Source organism: Gymnoscopelus braueri, assembly GCF_963280865.1.
Source record: "Gymnoscopelus braueri genome assembly, chromosome: 17".
Classification (NCBI taxonomy): Eukaryota; Metazoa; Chordata; class Actinopteri; order Myctophiformes; family Myctophidae; genus Gymnoscopelus; species Gymnoscopelus braueri.
Window position 1 is genome coordinate 45,945,494 of NC_137617.1, and position 27,609 is coordinate 45,973,102.

Here is a 27,609-nt window from a genome sequence, read left to right on the forward strand (position 1 = left end):
CACAGTAATCGGCAGGCAGTGGTGGAAAGTAACTAAGTACATTAACTTAAGTACTGTACTTAAGTACAATTTTGAGGTATTTGTACTTTACTCAAGTATCCCCAATTTCCAATACTTTTACTTCTACTCCGCTACATCTCGGATCAAATTATTGTACTTTTACTCCACTACATTTATTTGAAAACTTTAGTTACTAGTTACTTTTCAGATATAAATGATTATAGGCCTATTATGAAACATACATAAACCACTTCAGCCCTATTTTATATATAGGCTATTTGAAAACAGCTGATCTACAAGCTCACAACGTGCGTTGTGAGCTTGTAGATCTGCTATTTTCAAACATTTTAGTACTTTTACTTTTGGTACACTTTAAGTACATTTTTATGCCAATACTTTTGTACTTTTACTCAAGTCCATTTTTAATTCTGGACTTTCACTTGTAACAGAGTATTTCCGTATTGCAGCATTGGTACTTTTACTTAAGTAAAAAATTTTGTGTACTTTTTCCACCACTGTCGGCAGGAAAAGTGATAAGGGTCACAGGTGTGACCCTTATCACAGCTTATGATTTAACATATTTATTAAAATCATGAACATTTGTGCAAATCTTTGAATAATATATATATATATATATATATATATATATATATATATATATATATATATATATATTTAAAGTGAACATTCGTCACTCAAATCTGTGCTTCTGGGGATTCTACATGTCTTCTAAATCTTAGCAGTTTGCTATAATATCAGTGGTTCTCAAACTTTAACATGTCAAGGATCCCCAAACTGATATGTATTTGGCGGTGGACCCCCATCTCAAAATATTTTGTTCCAGGGCCCCCCCAGAAACAAAGATTTGAGTTTCAAATATTATATTATATATATCGAAAAGAAATAGAAGATCTACAAGTTCATAGCGCAGCACTATGAGCCGCTCTATGAGCTTGTAGATCTGCTATTTTTGAATAGCCAAAGTATAAAATGGTTAAAGTGGTTACACAGATGTGTTCCCGGTTTTAATGGCTTGAATCAAATCATGGAAATTAAATCCATCTCTCACCTTGTTTGTCAGAATAAATGACTCTGGACACCTCCTTTACAAGCCCAGAGGAGAGAGTCACCACACAGTGGATCTGTGTACCGTTTCTACAGAACCTCTGCAGTGTGACAGTGCTGGTCACTGTGATGGTACCGTCAGTGTTGACTGAATGGACGGTGCTGTAGGTTGAAGAGCCTAAATGTGTGGGAACCTCCAGAGTTACTGTCAGAGCAGGACGGGACACAGCTGAGCAGGACACAACCATCAACTCTGTGCCATTGGGTCGTGTTACGTGTAATATGGGCTCTGGTTGCTCTACAAAAACAAACAAATCATTTTGTCAATCCTGTCCTGCAGCGAGGAGGTCACGGGGCAGACCAAGATAGGGAGAATTATATCTCCACGCTGGCCTATAGGAACACTAGCCAAACTTTCTTTTCTCCCCACTTCAATTGTCCTACTAAATAACCACCATGTAGTTCATAGTTCTTAGTGGGAAGGGGACTTCTTGTCCTCGTCAGTTTTTTTTATTGCACTTATACCTGTGATACTATAAACTGTGTATCCTCTAGTACTTGTATTTATATACCTCCACTGATTGCATTTTTGCATTGATCTCTTGTGATACTCTGATACTGTACTTGTACATTGTTGCTATTTGTGTATTGACTTTGTGTATTGTTCTGTCTGTTTTAAAAAAAGCGTTATGTACTATTGCACTTTTGCCCAAGACAAATTTCCCCTTGTGGGACAATAAAGTATATCTCATCTCATCTCATCTCATCAAACCATCCCGGTCGCGTGAATTCACATCATCATGTGTCTTCTGAAGACCGTTCTGGTCCGAATCGCTGGGTGGGCGTTTTGCAGAAACCAAAAAGTGGAAGCACCTGTCAATCACGGGGCCCTGTGCGCAGACGCTGACAGACGCTGACCTAGACTTAACTAGGTCCAGTTGAAAATTGCAGACAGATACTCTTTTATGGTGTTTTTAAAAGAAGATTAGGGAGTCGCACCTTTTGATGGCTGGTGGCTGGTGGGAGGGCGTTCCACATTTTTATGGCAGAATAGTAGAATACATTCATAAATGCCGCTGAACTCGGTCCTCTACCCTGAGCCATCCCACCCTAGCAAAAGTAGCAGGGGTTCGGTGAGTCCTAAGTGTGAGGTCTAGTAGTAGTCTAATTAGTTTGTTTTGAGAGGTCTGTAGTTTTGACTTTGAGGTGCTAGAGTAGTACAAATGACACTCGATTAGTGCTCCAGCTAGGGTCCTCAGTGCATTCCTTCTGAGCAAGAGGAGATCCTGCCCAAAAATCGTATTCTTTGGTTGACTTTCTTGATTACAAAGAAAGTTGTGGGTGACAAAATCCTCACCCACAACATGGACAGAAGCTTTAACTGTCAGGCTGGTGACTGGAGGGACAAGCTGTCAAAAGGAATCTCTGTCCTGTATATTCCACTGGGAAGAGAGTGAAGATGCAGACTCCTTCATCCAACAGTGTTTTCCTTTAAGCTCCCGATTAACTTGAACCTAATAATGTCATGACCGTTGAGGAACATGGGATTGATGTTGTTTAATCCTACTGGTGTAGGCTACTGGTGTTACTTCAGTCTTCATATCCCACATCCTGCTGATTTCAATCTCCAGGTCTTTGTATTTGGACAGCTTTGACTGTTCGTTTATCTAACTTATACAATGTATCAGAGGTTGAAAATCATCAAATCTGCTACGTATACGACAAGACTCCATTCAAATGCAGTGAAGTTGGAGAAAGTTGCTGTGATACATGCTGGAGTGGCCTGGCCTTGAAGATGATAGAATGCCGATATCCCATCAGTGGTGGAAAGTAACTAAGTAGATTTACTCAAGTACTGTACTTAAGTGCAATTTTGAGGTATCTTTTACTTTCCTGTAGTATTTCCAATGTTCTACTCCAGTACATCTCAGAGATTGTAGATCTGCTATTTTCTAAAGATGTTTATACATTTGAAAACTTGAAATGGGACATTCTGCATAGTGAGTACCCTACTTTCCACTTTTGGTACTTTAAGTACATTTTGATGCCGATACTTTTACTCAAGTACATTTTGAATCCAGACTTCTACTTGTAACAGAGTATTTCTATATTGCAGAATTGATACTTTTACAGTAGGCTACTTTTTCCACCACTGCTTCCCACCTATTAGTGTCAGCTCCCACAAATGTCTACCATATGGTGGTTTGCGGGAGAAGGGTTTCTATTTACTGCTCAGTGCTCAGATCCGGTCTAGAGCCCACGGCCGCCTACTGGCTCTTTAAGTTGCACACATTAATCACATTCAGGCACACACACACACACACACCGTTTCCGTATCTGCTTTTAGGCCTATTGGTGTCTTGTCTACAGAGCAGTGTGTTAAAAGAAGGAACTAAAATATGTAATTACAATAATATAATGTACCGTAAAGTTGTACAGTTAATACAATGTAAAGTAAATCGTCATATATTGCAGATACTTGTACACTATAGTCATCTTTATGAACACATTATGCACTTCATGAGCACCTGACCAGGTACTGTATGTTGTCACAACTCAGTGATTACCTGGACAAACATAAAATAACAGCATAACTACAATTGCATATTAAAGCCACAAGGTGGCGACTAAAGACCACTCTATTACAGTAGCCTAACAGATTGAAGTGTGTTGAAGGGAGCAGCAACTTTACACAATAACAGTTTGTCATCATGACAGCTCATGTTTGAGATGACTTTACTGTTGACATTTAAATGAGTGTGAATGCTAATGTTTGCTTTTCTCTTTTTCTCACATTGTGTCATGCAGTGGTGGACAGTAACAATGTACATTGACTTGAGTAGTAAATTGTTTGAGTATGTATTACTTTACTAATTTGTATTGTTTTGCCCTTTCACTCCACTGAGCTTTTGCATCTGCTATTTTCACTATTAGTGATACGTTTTTTTTTGGCAATGTATACATTTTATTTTAATACAGCAATGCATTGATATTAAAAGAAAATGTACATGCTGGGGTCATAAATATTTAAGTACAAATCCTCTTCAGAAGAGCCTCCTTAGTTATTGTGTGTATGTCCCATATTTAACATTCTACATGATTTAACTAACTTATGTGCCTATTATATATACATTAAATTAATCTACATAGTTTTAGGAGCATGTAATCTAGAAATGTAGCCTACATTAATGTTTATTCACTGATGGTACAAAACTTCAACTTCTTCACACACAAATCATGAAAGATGAAGAATGAGACTGTGTTAACATCCAGGAATCAACCATGAAGACACTGTACATAGGCCTATCATTGTCTTCTATTTTGATGTCTGACCCTGTAGATTATTCTCAAACCTTTTCATGTCAAGGACAAGATTTGTGTTTTTTTAAATGGCTCACGCTCACACACACTGTGAGCTTGTAGATTGGCTATTTTCAAATAGCTGATGTTTATAGGGTTAAAGTGCTTAAACTGATTTTGATGCTAATAACTTGCTTGGGACCCCTATTTGAAAACAAATCTGACTGATATATCTTGATCACATGACTTCAGAGACAATATACCGATTAGTGAGAGTTGTAGGAGTTAGAAAAAAGTGTGTTTTGAAGAAAACTCAAAATGGTGGAAAATCTAGTTGGCACAAATGGTCGGGGCCTAAATGGGGAGTTGCATCATGATCCAAGGAATCCAGGGGGGGGGGGGGGGGGGGATCCTAGCGTAGCCTACATTGGGTCGCTGCCTTGATAAATGTCAAGGCTGAAACCGAGCGTCATTTAAATAACACGCCCTTAAATTTCACAAAACGCCCCGACTTCACGACATGAAGAACCAGAATACGACCCAAAAAGGCATGAAAGGCCAATAAGAAAGAGTTTCCCCCGCTCGCCTTGCCACACACGCACACGCCTCTCTCTCTCTCTCTCTCTCTCACACACACACACACACACACACACACACACACACACACACACACACACACGCCCGCCCAACTTTGTCTTTCATGTAATCCGTAGCGTAGCGGTAGCCTACAGTCTTTGTTGTCACATAGGTAGGCTTGTAGCCTACATGAATGACATATTATGATACCAATCACATCGCCATGAATGGAATACGTTTGTATACCCATTTATTTAACCCATACCGAGCAGTGCGTGTTAGAGTTACACTAAATGAAGCAGTCATGAGACTCGGGCGGAATGCAGTGATCCCGTGCCGCCACGTTAATATTGGAGCGTCGGGTTTATATCCTTAACCCAGCCAGGTTGTGTAGCCTACATAACTCTCTATGACATAACTCCATAACATAGGACAAGCTACTGTAAGTTTGTACACCTCACTGTCCATGAAAAGATGGTCGGGAGTCCCGAAAATGCGCTCGCAGAAGCGCTCGTATATTTTGAAAATAGCAGATCTACAAGCTCACAACGCGTTGCGATGCGACCCGTTGTGAGCTTGCAGATCTGCTATTTTCAAATAGCCAATGCAGCCAGATCTGCAAGCTTAACCGAATGACTGTTAAAGCAGTTTGTTTAAATTACTTTTAAAAATATTATATTTTCACAGGGATTATTTATTAGTGTAGATATACATTTAGGAGTGGAGTATGTGTCCAGATGCCTGTCAGACAGTCAGACAATGCTGCTCCGCAGGTCTACAATGGAATAAACGGGCGCAGCCAAAGTCAACAACTGGTCTCTACCAGACGTGAGATATCAGCGTACGGTAGGATGAATCCAACGTCAGACTCAGGATATATTGATAAATGCCGAAAGTTGCGGTGATGTCGCCGTACGCCCATTATTTGGTCTGCACCGCGTTGATAAATGAGGGCCAATGTGTACCGATTCATGTGAGTTTTGGACAAAATACGAGCAGCATCAAAACATGTGTTTTGGAGAAAACGCTAAATGGCTTGGCCCATATGGGGAGTTGCGTTATCATCCAAGGAATCCTGGGGGTCGGGGGAGTTTAATTGTATAAACTCATACATGGTCTTTAACCATGTATATGGTTAAAGAGTTATACGTCAAAATGTGAATGACACTGTTATAGCGCCACCATGAGGTCAATTTGCAAAAATTGGGGCAGGGGTTCTTCCTTGGCCTAATGGGCGTGCAAAGTTTCACGCTGATCGCCGATCGATCTGTCTCTCTGGTGCCAGAGAGACAGATGGACACGCTAACACGGACACACATGAAAGGACAGAGGCGAAAACATAGTCTCTGGGCTATATTTAGTAGAAAATAAGAGTTCATGGCACAATGCTTAACAACTTTTAAGATCATCTGTAACGTACTGAAGAACAAAATAGAACCATACAATAGACGATAAGAAATCTGACATTGACATACAACTTATTACGTTCACTTGAGGTCTAAATAATAGATTAATAACACACTTTAATAAACCACCAACAGATCACATTGGAACGTTTATGTATGATTGTGATTGGAATGGGTTACCAGTATTTAAGACCCTTAAAGACACTGCTTCACTCTACTTTAACAATTTATTTAATGTTACATTTCACTACATTTCCCAGAATGCAGGGAAATCAGCCATCCAATCATGTACAGCCGTTTCATGACATCCAGTCAGTTCCTTCCTGTCAGACTCAGTTCTCTCCACAGAGAGAAGAGGGAGCTGCAACATACTGCTCAACTGCTCAAGAAACTGAAGAAAGTCTATAATTGAACACTTTTCCATCGAGGAAAACTCAATCCGAGGTATACTAAGAGTAATATAAAACTAAATCCAAGGTAAGCTGAGTAATACAAAACTCAATCTGAGGTTAGCTAAGAGTTAGCCCTGAAACATGACATGTCATAATATGTGAACCATGGCTTGCTAAGAGTAACATAAAACTCAATCCGAGGTAAGCCAAGAGTAATATTTTATCATTTAAACGTGCATCTTTGTTGTCTGGTGGAAAAGAACGTTTCTCAAAATTAAAACTTGTGTTTGTTTTTAGTTTTTTTTACTGTATATTATGGTCAGATACTTGCATGGGCAGTGGTGTAAAGTAACTAAGTACATTTACTCAAGTACTGAACTTAAACGTGCATCTTTGTTGTCTGGTGGAAAAGTGAGTCAGTTACCAGCCCAGTGCAAGCTGTTTACTACATAGAGAATATAGTCTATTCTATTCAATAGACCCAGGGATGAGCTGCAGGGGCGATGAGCTCACAGGGGCGGCGCCCCGGTAGCTCTGGAGCTGCACGCGCGCCCCACAGGCACGCGCTGTCAGCGGCGAGCCGTTCTCAACACCTAAAACAATATGTAACCCCAACAGTCAAATTAGCCAGAACCGGCATGCAACAGACCTGCCAATCGGGCTCAGCCCTATTGGCATGACTGGTAACACGTCGGACTGGCGAGTGGGAGCCTCGGGTTCAATCCCAGCTCACAGCGTTCCACTACAAATAGAAATACCTGGCTGGAGTGGCTGCTTTGCATAACATTAGGCTACTCGAGAAAAGCCATGGACTTGAATTGAATGTGTCTCTGCATTGCAGAGTGTGAAAGGGTTAATCACTTAGCAGAGGACCCAAGAACAACACTCACAAGGTTATCCCTGTCCGTTGTTGGAAGTTCTAAATATAAGTCTTAAAAATACAAAAAGTAATTCAAGTAAAGACAAGTTGTCTGATTATTGTAAGTACTATGTAAAGGGCTTTTATATAAAACTAAAAGAAAAATAAAAACAACAAATTAACAATGCTAAATAACTAAATAATAAGAAATATAATTACATAAAAAATCACATGTTGAATACAGTATTTCAACTAGCACTGAGCTGATCGGCTATTGTGCACATGCGTGCACGTGCATGTGACATCATAAAACAGAGCCCCACTAGCTAAAAAAATCCACAGCTCATCACTGCCGTAGACTAATACGTGTTTAGCTAAATAGATATGAACAAAATGTCAATTCTGTGGAGCGCTCTCATTTGGCTTGTTTTCATGTTCTCATGTCCTTTCTAATGCTGGTGTATTGTGTCTACATGATTGGTTGTTCTGAATGTGCGTAGGCTAAGGATTTTGGCAACCTCTCTCTCTGTCTCTCCGCCCAGTTCAACTTTTTCCAGGAAAAATAAACCATTGTATTAATCAGGTATCTTTATCTGACACTACAAAAAAAAATCAACTCAGTGTCTACAGACAAGGACCTTGGACAGACATCAGTATTCATGACAGGTGAGGAATCAAACACATGTTTGATAGTGTTACAGTGTAGCCTACAATAGAACTGTATGACTGTACATTATAATAGTATAAGATGATGCTGATGAAATATGTTTTAATATCTTCATTAATTACAAGATCTATCTTTGCTTTCCTTGTGGAATAAAGCTGCTTCGATGGGCACTCGGAATACCTGGGAAGCAACAATGCAGGAACAAATCGAGGGAATCGAGATGTTCGACAGTCCTACTAAAGGACGAGGTCTCCGGGTGACCAAACCATTCAAAGTTGGAGAACTTATCTTCTCCTCCCCGGCGTACTCTTACGTCCTCAAAGTTGAAAAGAGGGAAAACTACTGCGATTTCTGCTTTGCTATGTATGTATTTATGTGGCATGCATGCATATTACTATACTTGTTATTTCCTTTCTGTGTGCATTAACAGGCCTACTGTATGTTGTAGGCTACGCATCCGAATGATTAGTGCAGTCTTGACTCTTTACACATGCGTATATAATGTGTTCCTTCCACGCGCTACGTCCTACCGGGGGAAACTCCCCCCTGTCAGGTGATAAGAAACGGCCTGCTCACTCCTCACGCGTTCAAGGAAGCATGAGCTCAGTGCGGGGCTCTCCCCAGGCTGGCAGAGGGAGAGTAGCGCCCAGGATTACATCTTAGGCAATTGGCACTGGGTGAAAAAATCGGTTACAAAAATCGTTGGATAAAATCCTTTGTGAGAAAAAAAAATGTCATAACTTCCAGATTTTGGACAGGCAACAAACTGATCTGTTCAAGTCTGCTCCGGGGTTTGGCTTGACTCTGCAATACTGCAACTTGCTATAAAGTGCTGCTGATATGCACTGTTTGGGATGATTGAATTGACGTTGGGCTGTTGTGTTGTTTGGTGGAGCCAATAAGCTCCACCATAAGCTCAGCTCTATTAATACTAGTACTACAGAAGTATTCCAAGTCTGTGAACTGTGTTGTTTACAATGGGAGGAACTCCTGCAAACAACTGCTTCTGCTATTTCTCTTATCTGTTCTGAGGGGATAATCTACCCCAAGACAGATTTCACATCATTCTTGTGTTTTTGGTATGAATAATGTGTATTCATATTTATTTATTTTTTACAAATTTCTCTATGTTGGATTGAAAGTTCATCTGGTGCACTGGAGTACCTAAGCACAATGCAATTTAGGTGTGCGTGTGCTTGCGTTCCTGCGTGTGTGCTTGCGTGTGTGTGTGTGTGTGTGTGTGTGTGTGTGTGTGTGTGTGTGTGTGTGTGTGTGTGTGTGTGTGTGTGTGTGTGTGTGTGTGTGTGTGTGTGTGTGTGTGTGTGTGTGTGTGTGTGTGTGTAAACAATCACTATATCCATCCAAGAGGATATAAACACATTGTAACATTCTGCTCATTAAAACCTAATGTTGGTTCATTCATAGGAAACAGGATGTGAGGTTGAGGAACTGTGTAAAGTGCAAGAAAGCCTTCTATTGCAATGTCAACTGCCAGGTAGGAACTAGTAAATTAGTGAATGAGAAACTAGTGAATGAGAAACTAGTGAATGAGGAGGAGGAGGAGGAGGAGGAGGAGGAAGAAGGGGGACTGCAGGAATTTGAATTATTATTTATTTATTTACCACGTCGACGTAAATGAGCCAGAGTTAGCCAAAAGGTAATTGTCTCCGCCAAGCCGAAAGGCATGGCGAGAGAGTATGTTTTGCACCATGTCCGTCCGTCCGTCCGTCCGTCCGTGCGTGTGTCCGTCCGTGTGTCTGTCTGTGAACAGCTAATCTCTGACACCGTTGGCCCGGCTGCTGCGAAACAGTGCACACACACTCCCTGTTTGCCAAAGCCGAACCTCTGCCCCGAAGTTTTCAGATTGGCCTGTTATAGCGCCACCAGGAGGCCACAATAACCTACCTGACCTGGCGGAGACCTGTGGTCCGAGGAGCACTTTTTTTAGTTTTCATTTGAAGTTGCTCACATTATTCCTCTACCATCTGATTGTTAATTTGTTCTTAGTTACTTTTGATTGATTGAATACTTTATACTAGTCAGAAATGTAAACAGCTGTGCATGGTACAGTAAGACATTAGGCTAAAAGGATAACACAAAAAGGTCCTGGGGACTTGTTTCCTTGCATGTTTCGTATCTGATAAAGAACACTTGATTGAGTGTAAAACAGAAACATAGAATGGAATGTGATTGATCACACATGGAAGTTCACCTTTGGTTTCACTGTGGATCAATAAGAAACAAAACCCAGATTTTTTGGTCCGATGCTGATCTAAATTTCAGAGCGTCCTAAACCACCGATAACGTAGATTTTATATTTCTAATCATTTTGAAAAACGTTTATAAATTTTTTTTATGTTTAAGAACATTTAATTTATAAGTTAACAAATACATGTAAATAAACACAAATAACTGTTTGAAGACTATTTAAATGAAGTAAACTTCAATTATGAAAAGAACAATTAATTTGAATTATACAATTAACAAGGAAAAGAGTCAAGATACACACATGAACTGATGTCATTTTATTTAACCACTCAGGCTAAGCCCTAAGTGGCTATGCCCACAGTAGACATGCAAAGATCTGATTCGGGTGGAGAAGAGATTCAGTGGGTTAATTAAAAATAATAGCTTTGTGTGACATGAAGATATGAGAAGAGGGTAAGGAAGGACACAGGTCAGTCAAGGACAGGACTAGTGTATAGTGAGAGCTTAGAATTGTGTTGAGAGGCATTACTGGCATAGCACTGTACTGTACATAGCATAGCTTAGACGCCCTATAGACCAACTGTTAAACATTATTTGTGGGTGAGTTTAATTTAGGTCTAACTGTGTGCCAGGCAACATGCTTGTGGGGTTAATCTTGTGGGGTTAATTGTGTGTGTGTGTGTGTGTGTGTGTGTGTGTGTGTGTGTGTGTGTGTGTGTGTGTGTGTGTGTGTGTGTGTGTGTGTGTGTGTGTGTGTGTGTGTGTGTGTGTGTGTGTGTGTGTGTGTGTGTGTGTGTGTGTGTCAGAAAGGGGACTGGAATATGCACAAGCTGGAGTGCTCAGCAATGCTTAAGTATGGTCCGAAATGGTGCCCATCAGAGAGAGTCCGCCTGGTGGCCAGGATCCTTGCCACAAAGGTGAGTGGGGGGTCTTTCTTGATTATTGTTTCCGACACTGTTCCTATTTATGAAATACGAGTTGTTGAGTATGTTTAAAGATATTAAGAAGTGTAGATTTTTTGCCAATGCTTCTTTCTACAGAAGGCACAGAAAGAACGATCTGCATCTGAGAAGCTTATACTGATGGGAGAATTACGTAAGGGATCACTCAACAGAAACACACAAACATGCGTACATTCGCCATACAATCTGTGTTAATTTAATGTAATTCATTTGTAATTAAGAGAGAGGAATAGCCAAATGGACCCTTACTGGTCCATTGGGTTCCATTTATACACTCTCAAGAGTTGAATTAACAGAAAAAAACTGGATTTCACCGCTTAAAGGAGGGGTGGGCAATCTTTTCGGGCACGTGATCGCTGTTTTCCAAGTCTGCTGTGGTCATTCAGTGCCAGACAGTGAAAACTAGAGGTTACGTAGGTAACCCCAGTTTTATTATCTCCGTAGTAATATAGTAATATTATGGGATATCAGCGCCCCCTGGCGATGCACAGAGCAAAACACATGGACTCCCGCAACAATCTCATTGGATAGGGTCATGTTACGCGAAACCGGTAGTCCGGAAGGAGTATAAAACCCCTCGCGTAACAGGGTACGCCCTCTAATAACTTCTCTCTGCACGCTGAATGCGCACAGAAAGGGGTATTAGGTAAGTATATTACAACGGAGATAATAAAACTGGGGTTACCTACGTAACCTTTAGTTGTTATTGCTCTCCTCTCGTAATATACTTACTTATGGGACACAGAAACTCCCCTTTGAGCTAAAGCCCTTGACCCTACCCTTCTGCATACCCTTGGCACCTAGTCCCGCCTCTCAGGCGAGACCCACCAGGCCAGGATGCAGAAAAGTACCCGAAGGTAAGGCCCTGACCGACCCACCGTCCACCTCATTCAGTGAATGGACTGACAAGTCCCATCCCTACTGAAATGAGAATCAGGGCCTCCTCCCCCCTGGACCCCAGCCAAGCCGGTCCAGGGGAGGCATAAGGAAGAAACAAGCAGGAAGAGAGGCATGCCCTTAGACTTGCCCTCTCCTGTCCTGGCTTGATCCAGCAGCCAAACCCAAGATTGTGTACGCCATCTCAGATGCCGCCACATCCAGGCTGTAAAAGGCCGCAAAGGTCGAAGGAGACGACCAGTTTGCCGCTGAGCATATTTCCTGCATCGACACCCCCCTGTAAAGGGCCCACGATGCAGTTACACCCCGAGTAGAATGAGCTTTTAGACGCTCTGGGACTACAGAGCCACTACTCTCATAGGCCAACCTGATCGCTTCCACGATCCATTTGGCCAAGGTCGGCTTCGCCACCGCCTTCCTTTGGCCACGGCAGAAGGAGACGAACAGCTGAGACGACCCACGGCCGGCCGCCGTCATCTGACAGTAACGCTTCAGCGCCCTTACTGGACAGAGACAGTCCTGATTCAGCCTATCTTGTAGGAAAATCAGGATGCTGCCCACAGGCGCCTGGAAAGCCACCACTGATGGTGACCGTCCTGCGCACCAAGACACAAACGCGTCCCATCGGACGTCATACTGAAGTCTTGTGGAGCGCCCTAGCTCCCTGGATGGTTGCTACCATATCAGGAGGCAACCCCTGCGAGTTCAGGCTCACCCTTTCACGGGCCAGACCCACAGATCTAGTTCCTGTGGGTTCTCGTGGAACACCTCGTTCCCTCCCTGTCTCAGCAGGTCTCTGAACAGAGGGTGGGGCCACCAGGGTTTTCACGAAAACCCTGGGGCTCAGTGACATGCCAAAAGGAAGAACCGTGTACTCGTACACTTTCCCTTCGTAGCCAAAGCGCAGGAATTTCCGGTGCGGAGGGTAGATTGGGACGTGGAAATAAGCATCCTTGAGATCTATACTCGTCCACCAATCCCCCCGTCGTATCGTGCGTAACAGCGTCCTGGTTGTTAGCATTCGAAAATTTAAGACCCTCAGATATCTGTTGAGGCCTTTCAGATTCAGAATGGGTCTCACGCCCCCCCCCCCCCCCTTCTTTTTCACCAGAAAGTATTCCGAATAGAACCCCAACCGGTTCTGATCCGGAGATAATTCTCTGATCGCACCTTTGCTCAAAAGAGACAAAACCTCCTCCCTCAGCGTCACAGCCGCAAGGCCCGTCGCTCGAGAAAACAGTACTTTGTCTGACATCCGAGGTTTTCTGGTAAACTGCAACCTGTAGCCCTTCTGAACAGTGCGCAGCACCCAGGGATTCGGTTTGCAAGCTTTCCATTGATCCAAACACCGAGCGAGGGGATTCGACGGGAAGGTGGGGGCTGCTGACGTCACCTGCTCCGTGGAGCTTGATTCCGTTTCCATGGGGACCGTTAGCGACAGCTGGGTCCATGGAGAGGCGCGGGGTATTGACGTCATCGTCACCGCAGAGCGCGTGCTCGTTCCCGAGGGAAGCGGAGGCGCCGTCGCTCTGAGTGTCGTCACAGCGGAACCTGTCTGCGACGAGGGTGCTACCCGGAACGTAGCTCTCGTCCCCCAAGGGGAGCACGTCCGGTTTAACACCGGGGACTGCTGACATGTAAACATCCGCCTCTCTTCGTCCGCCATTTTGGGGAGGTTGAGGGAGGCGGCCATCTTGTCTCTTCTCCATCCCACAGAGGCGCTTTGCTGCCATCTGCCGGACGGATGAGAGAACTGGCGTGACGCAGTTAGATTTTTTACGTTTACATGGGGCACTTCCCCTATACCTTGAAAGCAACATTCTTGAGACATTTGATTCATTGTAAAAGGTTGTACTACCTTCAATTGATTCAAGTTGGTCAATGCATGCTTCGGTATCGTCCCAGCAGTGCTCGACTGTCGACCAAGGGACAGAGAGGCTTACCGTCACCGTCACTTACTTATTTCACGGAGCCAGGCTTACCGTCACCGAGACTCCTGGCCAGAGTCCCATCGGGGGAAGGCCGACGATCCCCAGGTCTGCAGCAGAGATGAGCTTCGTCACAAACCCCAGTTTGGATGGCTCCTCTTTCCCCTCCCACGAGAACTGCAAGGCATTCCTGATGCCGCTGGCCTCGGGGAGGAGTTTTGATTCCACCCGTCTGGGGGGAAGGGCTGCCAGACCTTGGAAACCTGGGACCAGGGCTGCGCCTGCCACCCTCAGGGCCTCCATCGGCTGCTCAAGGCCGAACCTCACGATGGCCCGCCTGAAGATCTCAGATACTGGCTCGAGTGGCTCCTTGCCCGCGGTAGAGGCCTCTGACGCAGGAGCAGGATGGACGACAGGCCCCGGGCTCGACATCGTCACCTCCTGGACCTGGTACGAGGTGAGTTCCCATTCTTCCTCCTCCTCCCCACCTTCGTCCATGTCGGCATCACCTGTAGTGTCCCCGGCATCGGAGAAGATGATGCTGCCTTCGGGCGTCCGCGAGTCGCCCCAGGTTGGAATGGGAGATGGAGGGGGAAGCAGGGGCACCACTGGCGGGGACCGGCGACGAGGTTAAGGCCCCTGGGGCCACCCCGCGCCGGTCTCGTGTAGCATCGCTGGCCCTCGGAGCGGCGTGAAGCGGCGGGCCCATGGCTCCTAGGTTCTGGGCCACTTGCGGAACAACCAGCGGTGCTGCAGGCCTCCTGGCCGGGGGAAAGAAGCCGCGGTCGTCGCTTGCCGAGGCCGCGAGCAGATTGGCCCTCGACAGCCGATGATCCAGATGAAAAACCGTGAAGCACGCACATGCTCGGCAGGCGTCCTCATCTGCTGGATGGTAGCGGGCGAGCAGTGCGTGGTGCGGCCCCAGACAGGAGATGCACAGACGGTGCGGATCATCGGCCGCCACAAGAAGGCTACAGCCCACTAGGCCGCAGATCTTCGGGGCCTCCATCCTATCCTTTGTTCTCCGACACGTGGCGAGGATAAGGCTAGGTAGTAGTGATGTGCGGGTCGGGTTTTTTCATGACCCGCCCCGCCCCAACCCGCCACGGAACCCAACCCGCCTCAACCCGGCTGACGGTAAGCCTGGCTCCGTGAAATAAGTAAGTGACGGTGACGGTAAGCCTCTCTGTCCCTTGGTCGACAGTCGAGCACTGCTGGGACGGCTCAACCCGCCCCGCGACCCGCGGTGGGAATATATATATATATTATATAGCGCTCTTTTAAGTACCCAAAGTCGCTTTAAATGTCTACAGTATTGTACATTGTCATGGGCTAAATAAACAAGCATGTTGTTTAAAATAGTTTTATTTTATTCTTTTTGCATGTGAGAGCGGCTGACCCGCTTACCCGCAGCCCGCATAATTGTCTCTGAAATCCTGACTCGACCACCCGCGCCGCGGGTGGACCCGCGGGTTACGGGTCGGCCCGCTCATCACTACTAGGTAGCCACCTAGTCTAGCTTAGCGTTCTAGCTTTGTGGCCTAACCGGCTAGAAGCCTAAGCTAGCCCGACACGGGGAAAACTTTAAGAGGATAGGAAAAGAAAATAATAATAAATAATAGGTAACGCGGGAGCGTTAAATAAACAAAACTTTTTAGCTCGAAACGCCCGTAGAGGTGCACTCCGTGCCCTCGCTCTGGGATTTGCTGGGATCGAGCAAAGTTCTCTGTGCTGTTGTGCTGTAACTCGTGCGCATTCGCTTGTGCAGAGTGAAGAAGAGGGCGTACCCTGTTACGCGAGGGGTTTTATACTCCTTCCGGACTACCGGTTTCGCGTAACATGACCCTATCCAATGAGATTGTTGCGGGAGTCCATGTGTTTTGCTCTTTGCATCGCCAGGGGGCGCTGATATCCCATAAGTAAGTATATTACGAGAGGAGAGCAATAACAACCACCATTGCTTTTACGTCTTATAGGGAGTACGCACGTGCATCACTTTACCACCGGGTCACCCCCCCCCCCTCAAAGTGGTAAAACATTGAGCAGCATGGAGCGTTGGAGTTTGGAAGCATTCGTTGGAAATCAGTCAATGGTCCTGCGTACCACCTGTTTGTAAATTGCACATAATGCAGGAGCCATTTTTTCACAGAATCAAATGTTTTATGGTCACCACTGCTATGCCCTATAGGGTTGAAGTGGTTAATACAGTGGAGCAGTGTATTAGTGTAACCTGTCTATTCTGTATTTATATTCTTTGCAAATGGGTATGTTTTTACACTTTCAGTTAATTAACACTGTGTATTTTACTGTGTATTTTACTGTGTATTTTGAAAACCAGATGTGGACAACAAGAGGAGATCGTATCACGAGTCTGACATCTCCAGCCTGCATCACTTCTATTCTAAACACCTGGACTTCCCTGATCACCATGACCTGCTTTCACTCTTCTCACAGGTAGCCACTGTGAACACACACACACACACACACACACACACACACACACACACACACACACACACACACACACACACACACACACACACACACACACACACACACACACACACACACAGTTGTTGTTGTCCAGAGGAAACCTTGTATGTCCAAAACTGTTACTTTACAGGAACTGGGGGTAAAATAACACGTGTTCCAGTGGATACAATGTAGTTATGCTTTAGTCACAAGCTGTTAATACTGTCTATTGGTTCAAAGTTTCAAAAACCCATGGACAGACTTTACCACTTTCAACCTGGCATCCCAATGTTGAGCATGCCATTATAGGTAAAGAACTATCTAAAATCAATAGCTGATCTACAAGCTCACATCACAATGCACATCACTGTGAGCTATAAAGAAAAAAAGTAATATGGAGATACAAGGTTTCTGCCAGACAGTAACAATATACTGTACCAACCCTCCCCCCCTTTGCTGTCTGCTACTTTGATACAGAATAGTATTAGTGCACTGACCACTTTCTCACCTGTCCAGCACTCATGGATTCTGAAACGCTAACCATCTGCCAACCATTTCTCAACTAACTTACTGCAGATCATTAAAAATGAGAGGAAGAAGAAAATATGTCTCCTTAGAGACAGCTGAGCACCTCTCTCCGTAGACAGCAGACTGCCAGAAAATAACCAGCTCACCCCTATATAGCCCCATGGCCCCTCCCACCAGAACAAACCAAATAATTAGGGGGATTTCTGATACTGTCACCAGTGTTCCTCTTCAACACCTCTTTTACAAAACCTTGTCCTCAGACAAGATGGTTTGGACCAAATTGGCATGATCAGTGATTACAGGTGCGTCTCCTGACAACCCTATAAATTGGCCTGAACTCCACCCTGACTCTTTTAGGATCCAGTGAAGAGCCATGGTGAGAGAGAGAATGATTTGTTTGCATTTGAATAAGTAACCTTAAACTCTGCTTTTGGTGGTCTCTGTTTGTCCATACAACCTACCAATTGTGCACCATTGATAGGCCATGTGTCAAAACAGTGACAGTGTGTGGTCACAGTGTCACATTACCTCCCTCCTCTCCAGCCACTGCAAGCTCAGGAAGACGACAGGTAATCAGCTAGCAGGTTAGACTTTCAAGGGACAGACTGAGGCCCGGTGCCCTGGCTGTTGACAGTGGTACAGTAGCAGATGAGATCCTTAACTGGACCTTGTCTGGAGAACCCTCTCGTCTCCCCCGAGGTGCCTTGACCACCCACTGGACCACCTGCTTTGTGATCCCCTCTACGTGGCAGGTCAGCTGCATCTTGGGATACTACCCTGTTCTGTTGCCTTGGCATTCTCAGATCTTTGCGAGCATTGAGGTACTGGCCAGCAAGTTTAGCGGCAGTAGGTCCATCTTCTGGCTCGTGTTCCTTGACCCAGGTCTTCATGTCATGGGGAAGCATGCGAAGCATTTGCTCAAGAATGATAAGCTCTGTGATTTCGTCTTTGGAGCGCTGCTCTGGCTTCATCCATCTTCTGTAGAGTCCTTTGAGTCTGTTGTAAGTCTCCTTGGGAGATTCACCAGGGGGAATGTGTGTTGACCGGAACTGGAGTCTGTAAGTCTCAGGAGAGATATCGAACTTCGCAAGGAGGGCTTCTTTAAGATTAACGTAGATGTTGGAAGCATCTTCTTCCATTGCGGAGTAGGAATCAAGGGCTTTCCCAGTTAGGAGTGGAACGAGTCTACAGGCCCATTCAGACTGCGACCAGCCCCAGGTCCGAGCGATACGCTCAAAGCGCACAAGAAAGTTCTCTAGATCCTCCCCATTTAGGAAAGGGAGCATCTTTGGGCCTCGTCTCATATGCATGTCGGTATCAGCTACAGGCTGTAGGGAGCCGCTTGACTGAGCAGATGGAGGATTCGGGGTTGAAAGTCGGAGTGGTTGAGTTATGGGTGCAGGTGTGGGCAACTGCATCCGGGGACTATCATCAGAAGAAAGATTAATGGGACGGATAGTATTTTGACTAACCTCACCTACATTGGGTTGTGAGGGGACGGTGTTGGCACCAGACACTGTAATGGCAGTTTTTAACTGCTGGAGTTCACGTACAAGAATATTTTCTCTTTGTTGCTGACTAATCAAAAAGTATTTTAACATGGCAGCCAGTGAAGTTTCACCTGGCGCTTTTCCTTGTCCCTTTCTGAATTGTTTTGGTCTAGCCCCAAAGCCCTCATAACCCTTTTCATCTTCTTCAGACCCATCTGTGTATCACCCTACTCCCTCAGGCTCCTCTGCAATGGCTGCCCCTTCAAACTCCATAGCAATGGCCCCACCAATGGCTCCCTCTCCAGTCTCCTCTGTAATTGCCATCTCCGACACTTGAGATCGTAAACCAAACTTTGTTCGAACTCTGCCAGGTTTGATCAATTTACCTCTGCGGCTTGCCATCCCACCACTGCCACCAAATGTCACACCCCTGTCTCGGGTGAGGGTAGTATGTAACCCTTAGTACCACTAGACATTCAAAGGATGGCAAGGCACGCAGTTGGACAGGTTTTAAACATGGTTTATTTTCCCCAAGTGTCAATATAAGAAAAATGGCAAAACAAAGGCGACCAGTCGTCTCCTTAGAGACAGCTGAGCACCTCTCTCCGTAGACAGCAGACTGCCAGAAAATAATCAGCTCACCCCTATATAGCCCCATGGCCCCTCCCACCAGAACAAACCAAAAAATTAGGGGGATTTCTGATACTGTCACCAGTGTTCCTCTTCAACGCCTCTTTTACAAAACCTTGTCCTCAGACAGGATGGTTTGGCCCAAATTGGCATGATCAGTGATTACAGGTGAGTCTCCTGACAACCCTATAAATTGGCCTGAACCCCACCCTGACTCTTTTAGGATCCAGTGAAGAGCCATGGTGAGAGAGAGAATGATTTGTTTGCATTTGAATAAATAACCTTAAACACTGCTTTTGGTGGTCTCTGTTTGTCCATACAACCTACCAATTGTGCACCATTGATAGGTCATGTGTCAAAACAGTGACAGTGTGTGGTCACACTGTCACAACGACCAAATTGTTATCCAACAGGTGTGAATACATTAGCAGGATTAGTAATGATTTCTCTCTCTGTGCAACAGGCTCACTGTAATACCTTCGATTTTTGTGATGAGGAATTGGAACATCATATCGGTTGTGTTGTCTACGCTGAGTAAGAACACACACACGCACTCGCACACGCACACGCACACGCACGCACACACACGCACACATACAGAGTTAACCCCTCATCAATGTAACCACTTAAACTCTACTTATCATGTCAGTAAACCATTACAAAAAGCTACAGTACTGCAATAATGTGTGGTTGTCACAAAATGCCAGACTGACAGAGTTTTTTAGAAAAGTGTCAACCCACTGCCAGCGAACCGAGTGATTTTGACTAACCTTTGAAAAATCAAAGAATATTATCCATGATCGCCGTCCTCACGGTGATCTAGTCCGTGAGCCAGGACCCCAAATATGGGGTCATCAGTACCATCTGGGGGGAATAATTCTCATAGTGATTTTTGGGTAGGTATACACCCCTAGAGCTAGGAAAAATGTGATAGCCTTGCATCGGTGGTAGCTATCTGTGTGTTATCACTCCTTTTATAACCACAAGCCAAAACACAGTTTTCAAAATCCGAATGAAGCATTCTACTTCAAACTGATGGTTCTCTCTTATTATTGACCCTCTCTCTCTGAAAAATGGTTGGGATAAAGCTCAGACTATATATTGTTCAGAAAGGTTGTTAAAATTAGCATATCTAGAATATTTTTCTATTACAGGCAGTGACAACATAAGATGTACTTCGGTTTTAATGAAAGATGGAACACAAAGGGTTCCTTTGTAAATTACCTAAAGATTTAAAACCATGTTTACATACATAGATTCTAAGGAAATGTATTATGAAATTCAATAAACAGAATATAGTGCAAGTGTGTAAGAAAATATCCAAAATGGCCACTAAACACACGCCTGGCAATTTTTAACTTGTAATCCGCTTGTCTTAGAATAGTACCTCTGTGTAATACCTCTTTTTTAGGGTTTTCATATGTGTAGAATCCATTCCTGTTGTTATTTTTTTAATATCAGGTCAATCATGTCAAAGGTCAGGTCAAGGTTAAATTTGACCTCTGGGAGAACAACAAATGGAAACAACTTGATGAACTTTCATTCAATTTGTTTTGTGAAAAGTGTCATTAACATGTCACAAGAACTGTTATTAATAATAACCTGAATGTAAAATGATATAATCTAATGGCAAATATGTATCTTTTGCAGCTACATCTGTATTCTCCAACCCACATCCTGTTCTACCTCATCCTTACAAGTATCCTCCTCAGTAACCATCTTCACCAGAGCAGTTACAGTACATCAGTGATGTACTTCTCACTCTCCATGTGCCCTAAATTGATATTGCACCATGTCACATAGCTCTGACGGTGCTGGGTCACCCTTAGCAATGACAGGAACAGGAATATCCTGGATCTCCCATCCAAATTTTGTGACATCAAACGACTTGTCAGGTGGAGATTGGTGGTCTGCCACTTTCCACAACATCACTTGTAAATGAGCCCACATGTGGTGCAACAGGTTGGTCGGTGTTGGAGGAAGGGCCATTGACTTGTGGCACCCACCTCACCCAGCACATCAGGGTAGCCTGGGAAGTTCCCTGCCAGCAAAGTGGTGTGTGCTCTGATCTTGCCTTTGCCATACATATAAGACTGTCCCATCACAATGCTCCATCTGTACTTTACACTGTAGGTGATACACCCCAATACACCAACAGGACAAGAACATCAGTTAAATCACTGAGCATGTGTATCACACCCTTTCCAGAGATGGCTGCATCAGGGATATAGGAAATCATGGTGATGTCTGCCTCATCATGACTAAATGCAGTATCTATCGTCAGCACTGAAGGTGTACAACATGCTCAACGGCTTCTGCTTAATGTTCTTACTCTTCATGATGACATCTCATATGGGTGATCTTTCTGTGTGTGAGGATACACCCCAATATTTTATGACCAAGACACACCAGTGCTTCAACTCTCCCTCTACTGTTTCTGCACATTTTGGGGAAGGCTTCAGTCCACTCCACTCACATGCATCATGACAGCATCTTTCCTGATCGTTATGGCAGTCTGCTCCCCAGACTGGTGAGCAGAGACAGTGATCCAGAATCCATCATGGTGCTGACAGACAAGGTCTAGCTTAGCCTCTATGGCATGGAGCACATGCATCTTCGGCAGGCACTGGGTTAGATATCAAGCACACTGCACATGGCCAGCACGGAAGAAGTGCTTCAGTCATGTGCTTCATGAGAGAAAAGGTTAAGTTAATGTCAATGTGTCTCCCTGCACATTCAAACTGGTGGATGTGAAGTGTAGGAAGAAGTTGTCTACCCACTGTCAGCCAGTAGGATGGAAATGCGCAGTGTCCAGGTAGGCTACTGCTGTAGCCTATCTGTTCAAATGTCTTTGGCCAAGTTGAGAGAAACCACTTCAAGAGTGCTGCTGACTCAGGACTTGCCTGTCATGTTCTGCAACCACATGCATTTCCACTTCCAGTGCTGAACCTTGCATCAGTTTTGCAATGCAGCTGAAGAATGACTGTATAACATTACAATTACATTATAGAGTTTTTCTGGCTGATTCCATACCTGTAAGGTGTCAACAAACGGCTCCATGTCAATTGTGAGGTGAATAGGGCCTACTGTACATGTCAACCAGTGACCATATCTGCTGCCTGCTTGGACACCTGGTTGGACGATAAGGTGCGAGAGAGACCTTGACCTGACCAGCACATAGGCCAAAGACTGACCAACAAGTGAAAATATAACAGTAGAAATAGATTCTACACCTATGAACGCCCCCCCCCCCCAGGTCCCCATATGAATCACCATAAGTTCACAGATTCACTCATGCAACTGCAATATTTTGTTGTTTTTAACATAATTTAGTACAATGGAACATCACCATGGGATGGACACCATCTTTGATTTGGCAATAAATAATTAACTGATGGTAATTTCACTGATTCAGCCATATTTCTTGAACCCTAAAACCTAGTTTTAGACACCAAAACCACCTTTCTAGGTTGAACAGTATCATAAAGCCATTTAAGCTCATGGCAGTCATATTGGACGCCATCTTGAAAATGATGGCTTTACGAGAAATATAATTTCTTAGATTTTTTTGTATGTTCTTAAGCATGCCTAGACGTACCAGAACCAATTGAAAAACCTTTTGTATCTTTTTTTGGGGGGCGGTTAATAGTATGTTTTCATAGATTGACCCATGTCATTTTCGCCTAGTGTTATAAAATAAAACGCATGATAGCACCCATAAAGCTACCATTGGTGCAAGGCTATCACATATTTTCTAACTCTAGACATGCATACCTTGACAAAAATCACTATGAGCATTATTCCCCTCAGATGGTACTGACCAACCCCCCTGGCTCACGGACTAATCCCCTCATTACACGCACAGGGGTCTCGTGCAATCGGGGGAAATGTATGTAATGCAATGTATATCTATAGTTTTTTACTAGTGTAGGACGTTTAGGGTTAGGTCTGTGTTTTGCAACCACATGTTACCACTCAAATTAAAGCTTAGAATGGTGAGCAGTTTTCTATAGCCATTAGGAACATGTTGGTTCTCAGCACACACTTTCAAATTGGGGATATTAATAGGCCTTATTTTAAAATTATATTTGTCTATGAAATATTGCATTAAAAGGCCATTTAAGCATATATGGATGTTTTGAAGAAGTAAAATCACCATTCCAATCAATTGCCCATACTTGAATTGTGCAGAGAAGTGGGTTCATATATGAACACCATTGAAAGTTCTTCATATATTTGTTGTAACAATTTGCATGTGACAATATAGGAGTCCACGTATTCAACGCATGATAACTGCACTAAGCTACTCGTCTGCAATGGTTATCATGCCAAACTGTGAAATATAGATGTATACAGCTAGTCAAAAAAAGATTAGACTTAGATTTTCCCACCCATTTGATAATCATGGCTCAATTTTGGGGCTCTGGCTCATACAGTATATTCTCTCTCTCTCTCTCTCTCTCTCTCTCTCTCTCTCTCTCTCTCTCTCTCTCTCTCTCTCTCTCTCTCTCTCTCTCTCTCTGTTGACCCTCTCTCCCCATCACCCTCTCTCCCCTCAGTGTTTCCCTCATAAACCACAGCTGTGTACCCAGCTGTGTGGTTTTCACAAACAAGGGAACGGCAGCAGAAATACGGGCAGTACAGGATATGAAGCCTGGTGATGAGGTGAGGAGAAGAGACACCCACAGGGATGTATTTGTGTGGATGGGGGACACGGTATGTGTTACAAGGGGGTAGGGCAGTGGTTTTGAACCTTTTTCATGTCAAGGTCCATTATTTATTTGGCATTTGAGCTCTCAGACCCAAGCCTTAGAATATGTTACCGTTGGATATGATTTTGTCCACAATTCCATCCATGCTGTATTGATGTTGGTACCATAGGAGAGATAACAGGCAAACGTTGATCAAAATAACAATTATTCTTCATTCTCTAATTGTTGACTTCTTGTAAATTAAGTGTTGCAGATGTTATAATAGTTTAACTCTTGAGAGAGTAAAATGAAACCAATTGCCAATTGTTACCAACTCTCCATCATTTAGCTGAGGACCACCTGGAACCCCCTCAAGTACCACTGGTGGTCCCCGGACCACTGGTTGAGAACCACTGGGGTAGGGGATCACCATTTGAACCAGCTGGTCTTAACCACTTTAAACCTGGCATCCTATTGTGGGCATACTGTAGGTGAAAGTTTCCAAAGATGTACAACATTTTATAAAATAGCAAAATAATTATATATCTTTTGTGAGTGTCTTGTAAGCCTGTGCGGGCTGGGCATCAGTCTTTTAGGGTAGGTACACACTGTAGGATATTTGCTCCGATTATGCTGTCGGGGACCTTTTTTGTCGATCGCCGACAAAACCCCCCTCGGGCTTTCATCTGCGACATATTGCTTGCTGTGTGTGAAAGGCTCTGCGAGAGGATCTACCCGCGATAATATCGCTGGGTGATGCGTTCCCGAGTGTTTCTAGATATCTAGCAGGTTTGATATTTGGCTCTGTCGCCGACTGGACATCATACAGTATGAACGGGGTTGCGATCATTTTGCGAGGAGATCCGCGCTACAGCCAATGAGAGCACATTACAGCCACCGTGACTAGGGGAGGGTCGCTGGACCTGACCGCAACAGACAGACCCCCACATAGTACCGCAATATTCCCGCCCCGTCCAGTATGAAGTTAAACATTATAAAACAGGATGAGAGAGTGAGCGAGCGTGCTCGAGGGGGGGCTGTTTATTTGATAGGAATTGGACACAGAGAGAGACTGAGAGACTGAGAGAGCAAGAGCGAGCTCCGTTTGTGTGTGTATATGTGTGTGTGTTCAGCGTGTGTCTGAACAGTGTTGCCAGAGTTTGCGAGAGAAATAAGCAACCAGGTCTATGAAAACAAGCCCAACAAAAGCGACTAGGCCACATGAGCACTTTAAACCTATATACAAATACATTGGATATTTGCATCGCAGCTATTGTTGGCGATCAATCTATAGTGTCAAAAACGATGTATGACAGCCAATTTCAAGAAATGGACTCCTGTAGTGTGAAATGCTTAACGATCAGATGACTCCCTGACCACTTTAAAAGTCCTACAGTGTGTACTTGCCCTTAGACACTCCAGATAAAAAACAACTCCTTGACCCCAGAAGTAGATGTGGAGGAGAAACCTGAAGTACTAATCACATGTCTCTGTATGTGTTCCTGTGCCTTACAAAGATGCTGATCAGCTACATAGACCTTTTATACCCAACAGAAGACAGAAACGAAGAGTTAAGAGACGGATACAACTTCACCTGTGACTGCCAGGAATGTCAAACTAAGTCCAAAGTAAGTCATGAAAAACCAAGACTGGAAAAAAAATCTTGACAAAATAGAATGACATATACAGTTCAGTTCTGAAGTTTTAGTGTCCGGTGAGGGAATTTGAATGTGTAAACACAGAGATAAAAACCTTAGAACATAGAGTAAACACTGTAAACCTGGGATTCCCTAACCTTTTCAACTCGAGACCCAAAATATACATTTGGTGTCTGCACATGACCCAAATGTGCAAAAATACATTATTATTATTATTATTATTATTAACACATTGAGTGCCTTAAACGGTCCGGACCGTTTTTCACCCAATTTTATTTTTATACGTGGGGCCCACGTGGGGCGCTAAAACGAAACTTTGGGATCATCCAAGGAGTTTCTGAGAAGGAGAGGCCGGATGTGGATCCATGTCAAAAATCCTTCCGGTCGGCCATTCCAATGTTATCTCCTTGACTAAAAGCTTAATATTGTTACGCGGGACCCTCCGCCGTCTTGCACGCACGCTTGTTTACATGCACTTCCGCGTCGGGGCTTCTACAGCACGAAACTTATCAACGTAAGTGGATGGAAGAAATGCTGGCACTGAACGTATAATATTTTAAAGTTTAAAGTTGTGAATATTTTCAGAAAATTTCTGAGAATCTTTTGAAACATTTTTGAAATAAATAAGCAAACAAACAAACAAACACAATCATCACCTCAACATCACACACAGCAGTATTGATAGATCTTTGATAACAGAATTATCCTAGTTCACAAGCGGCTAATGTTCCTCAACTCTAACATGTCATCTTCTCTCCTTGGTCTCAGGACGAGGCCAAGCTCAAAGTGCGTGAGCGGAGTGATCCCATTGGACCAGACGTCATCAGTGACATGGTCCTCTTCGCTAAGATGACCATTGAACGGTTTGAATTAGCCATCAAGAGCAAGGAGAAAAATATCCTTACATAAGATGAGGTTTTCACACCCACAACTCCCTGTGTTTCAGGCCATGTGCCTCCTTGTGCTATTCATAGGGCTGTCACGATTACACATTTAAGTTGATGATTCATTGTCACTCAAATAATTGCGATTAACGATTTAATTGTGTTTGGCATTGAACATTGGAACAAATTAAGCCTTTTAGGCTTTGTAATCATAAATTGCAAAGGGCAGATATGACAAATAACATAATAAATACAATTTTATATTTTTATATATTCAATACTTTTATTCATGTAAAAAAAAAGCAGAAATAGCAGATCTACAAGCATACAACGTGTCACACAGTGACGCATTGTAAGCTTGTAGATCTGCTATTTCTCTTTTTTTAAATTTTTTATGTGTGAACATTTTTCAAAATGTGAACGATTATGACGATTTTGCACACATAATTGCGATTATCTCAAATAATTGCGATCAGACAATTATCTAATAATTGTGACAGGCCTAGCTATTGATCGTATAAATAGCGCCCGGAGTCATGCTGTACCTGTTCTCGAAAAGCCCTTTTCGCACACTGATCCACATGAGACAACTTATACTTGTTCGGCAAGAGCCTCTTTGCTCTGAAAATATTCTCTGAAAACCAACATAAATGTAATTAAATTTAAATTCAAAGTAAAGTTAAAGTAAAAGCTGTTGAATCAACAAAGTATAGCATCCCACCGTTACAAGAGTCTGATTTGAGTACCTTTAACAATAGCTTTTCAGGTTCAGCCTGTGCCATTGCATCCTTAACTCTCTTGCACCCCCTAGCGAGTTGCTGGATATGTGTAAACAGTCCCTGGACAAGATGGGAACCGTGTTCGATGACTCCAACGTGTACATGGTCCTTGTGATGAACATAGCCATGGCGATGTGTACCTCCATGGGAGATCTGAATGGTGCGATCTGTTATGGCGAGAAGATCGCACAGCCTTGCAGGTAGCCTACTACTACAA

At 43.8% G+C, this 27,609-nt stretch overlaps 3 protein-coding genes across 4 annotated transcripts in view; all 3 read left to right on the forward strand.

Moving 5' to 3' along the window:
- Nucleotides 1-27,609, forward strand: part of LOC308105415 (N-lysine methyltransferase SMYD2-B-like) — a 186,398-nt gene that overhangs the window by 133,595 nt on the left and 25,194 nt on the right. The window lies entirely within an intron of this gene.
- The window catches only part of LOC308105425 (N-lysine methyltransferase SMYD2-like), a 33,044-nt gene that overhangs the window by 3,834 nt on the left and 1,601 nt on the right, over nt 1-27,609 (forward strand). Inside the window, exon 1 of one of the 2 annotated variants that reach the window (XM_080456142.1) lies at nt 27,424-27,592. The exons of the other annotated variant lie outside the window; for it this stretch is intronic. Within the exon in view, the coding sequence (XP_080312268.1) occupies nt 27,438-27,592 (155 nt within the window). The 5' untranslated portion in view covers nt 27,424-27,437. Of the gene's footprint in view, nt 1-27,423; nt 27,593-27,609 lie in introns of those variants that run through there. 2 annotated transcript variants of the gene reach the window in all.
- Nucleotides 6,717-26,638, forward strand: LOC308104373 (N-lysine methyltransferase SMYD2-like; the record flags this gene model as incomplete). Its single annotated transcript, XM_080454785.1, has 13 exons — nt 6,717-6,824; nt 8,220-8,264; nt 8,421-8,628; nt 9,691-9,760; nt 11,280-11,390; nt 11,487-11,568; nt 16,599-16,714; nt 19,844-19,914; nt 21,031-21,121; nt 23,648-23,655; nt 23,940-24,045; nt 25,589-25,699; nt 26,498-26,638. The coding sequence occupies exons 2-13, from the start codon at nt 8,258-8,260 to the stop codon at nt 26,636-26,638; spliced, it is 1,122 nt and encodes a 373-aa protein (XP_080310911.1). The 5' UTR covers nt 6,717-6,824; nt 8,220-8,257.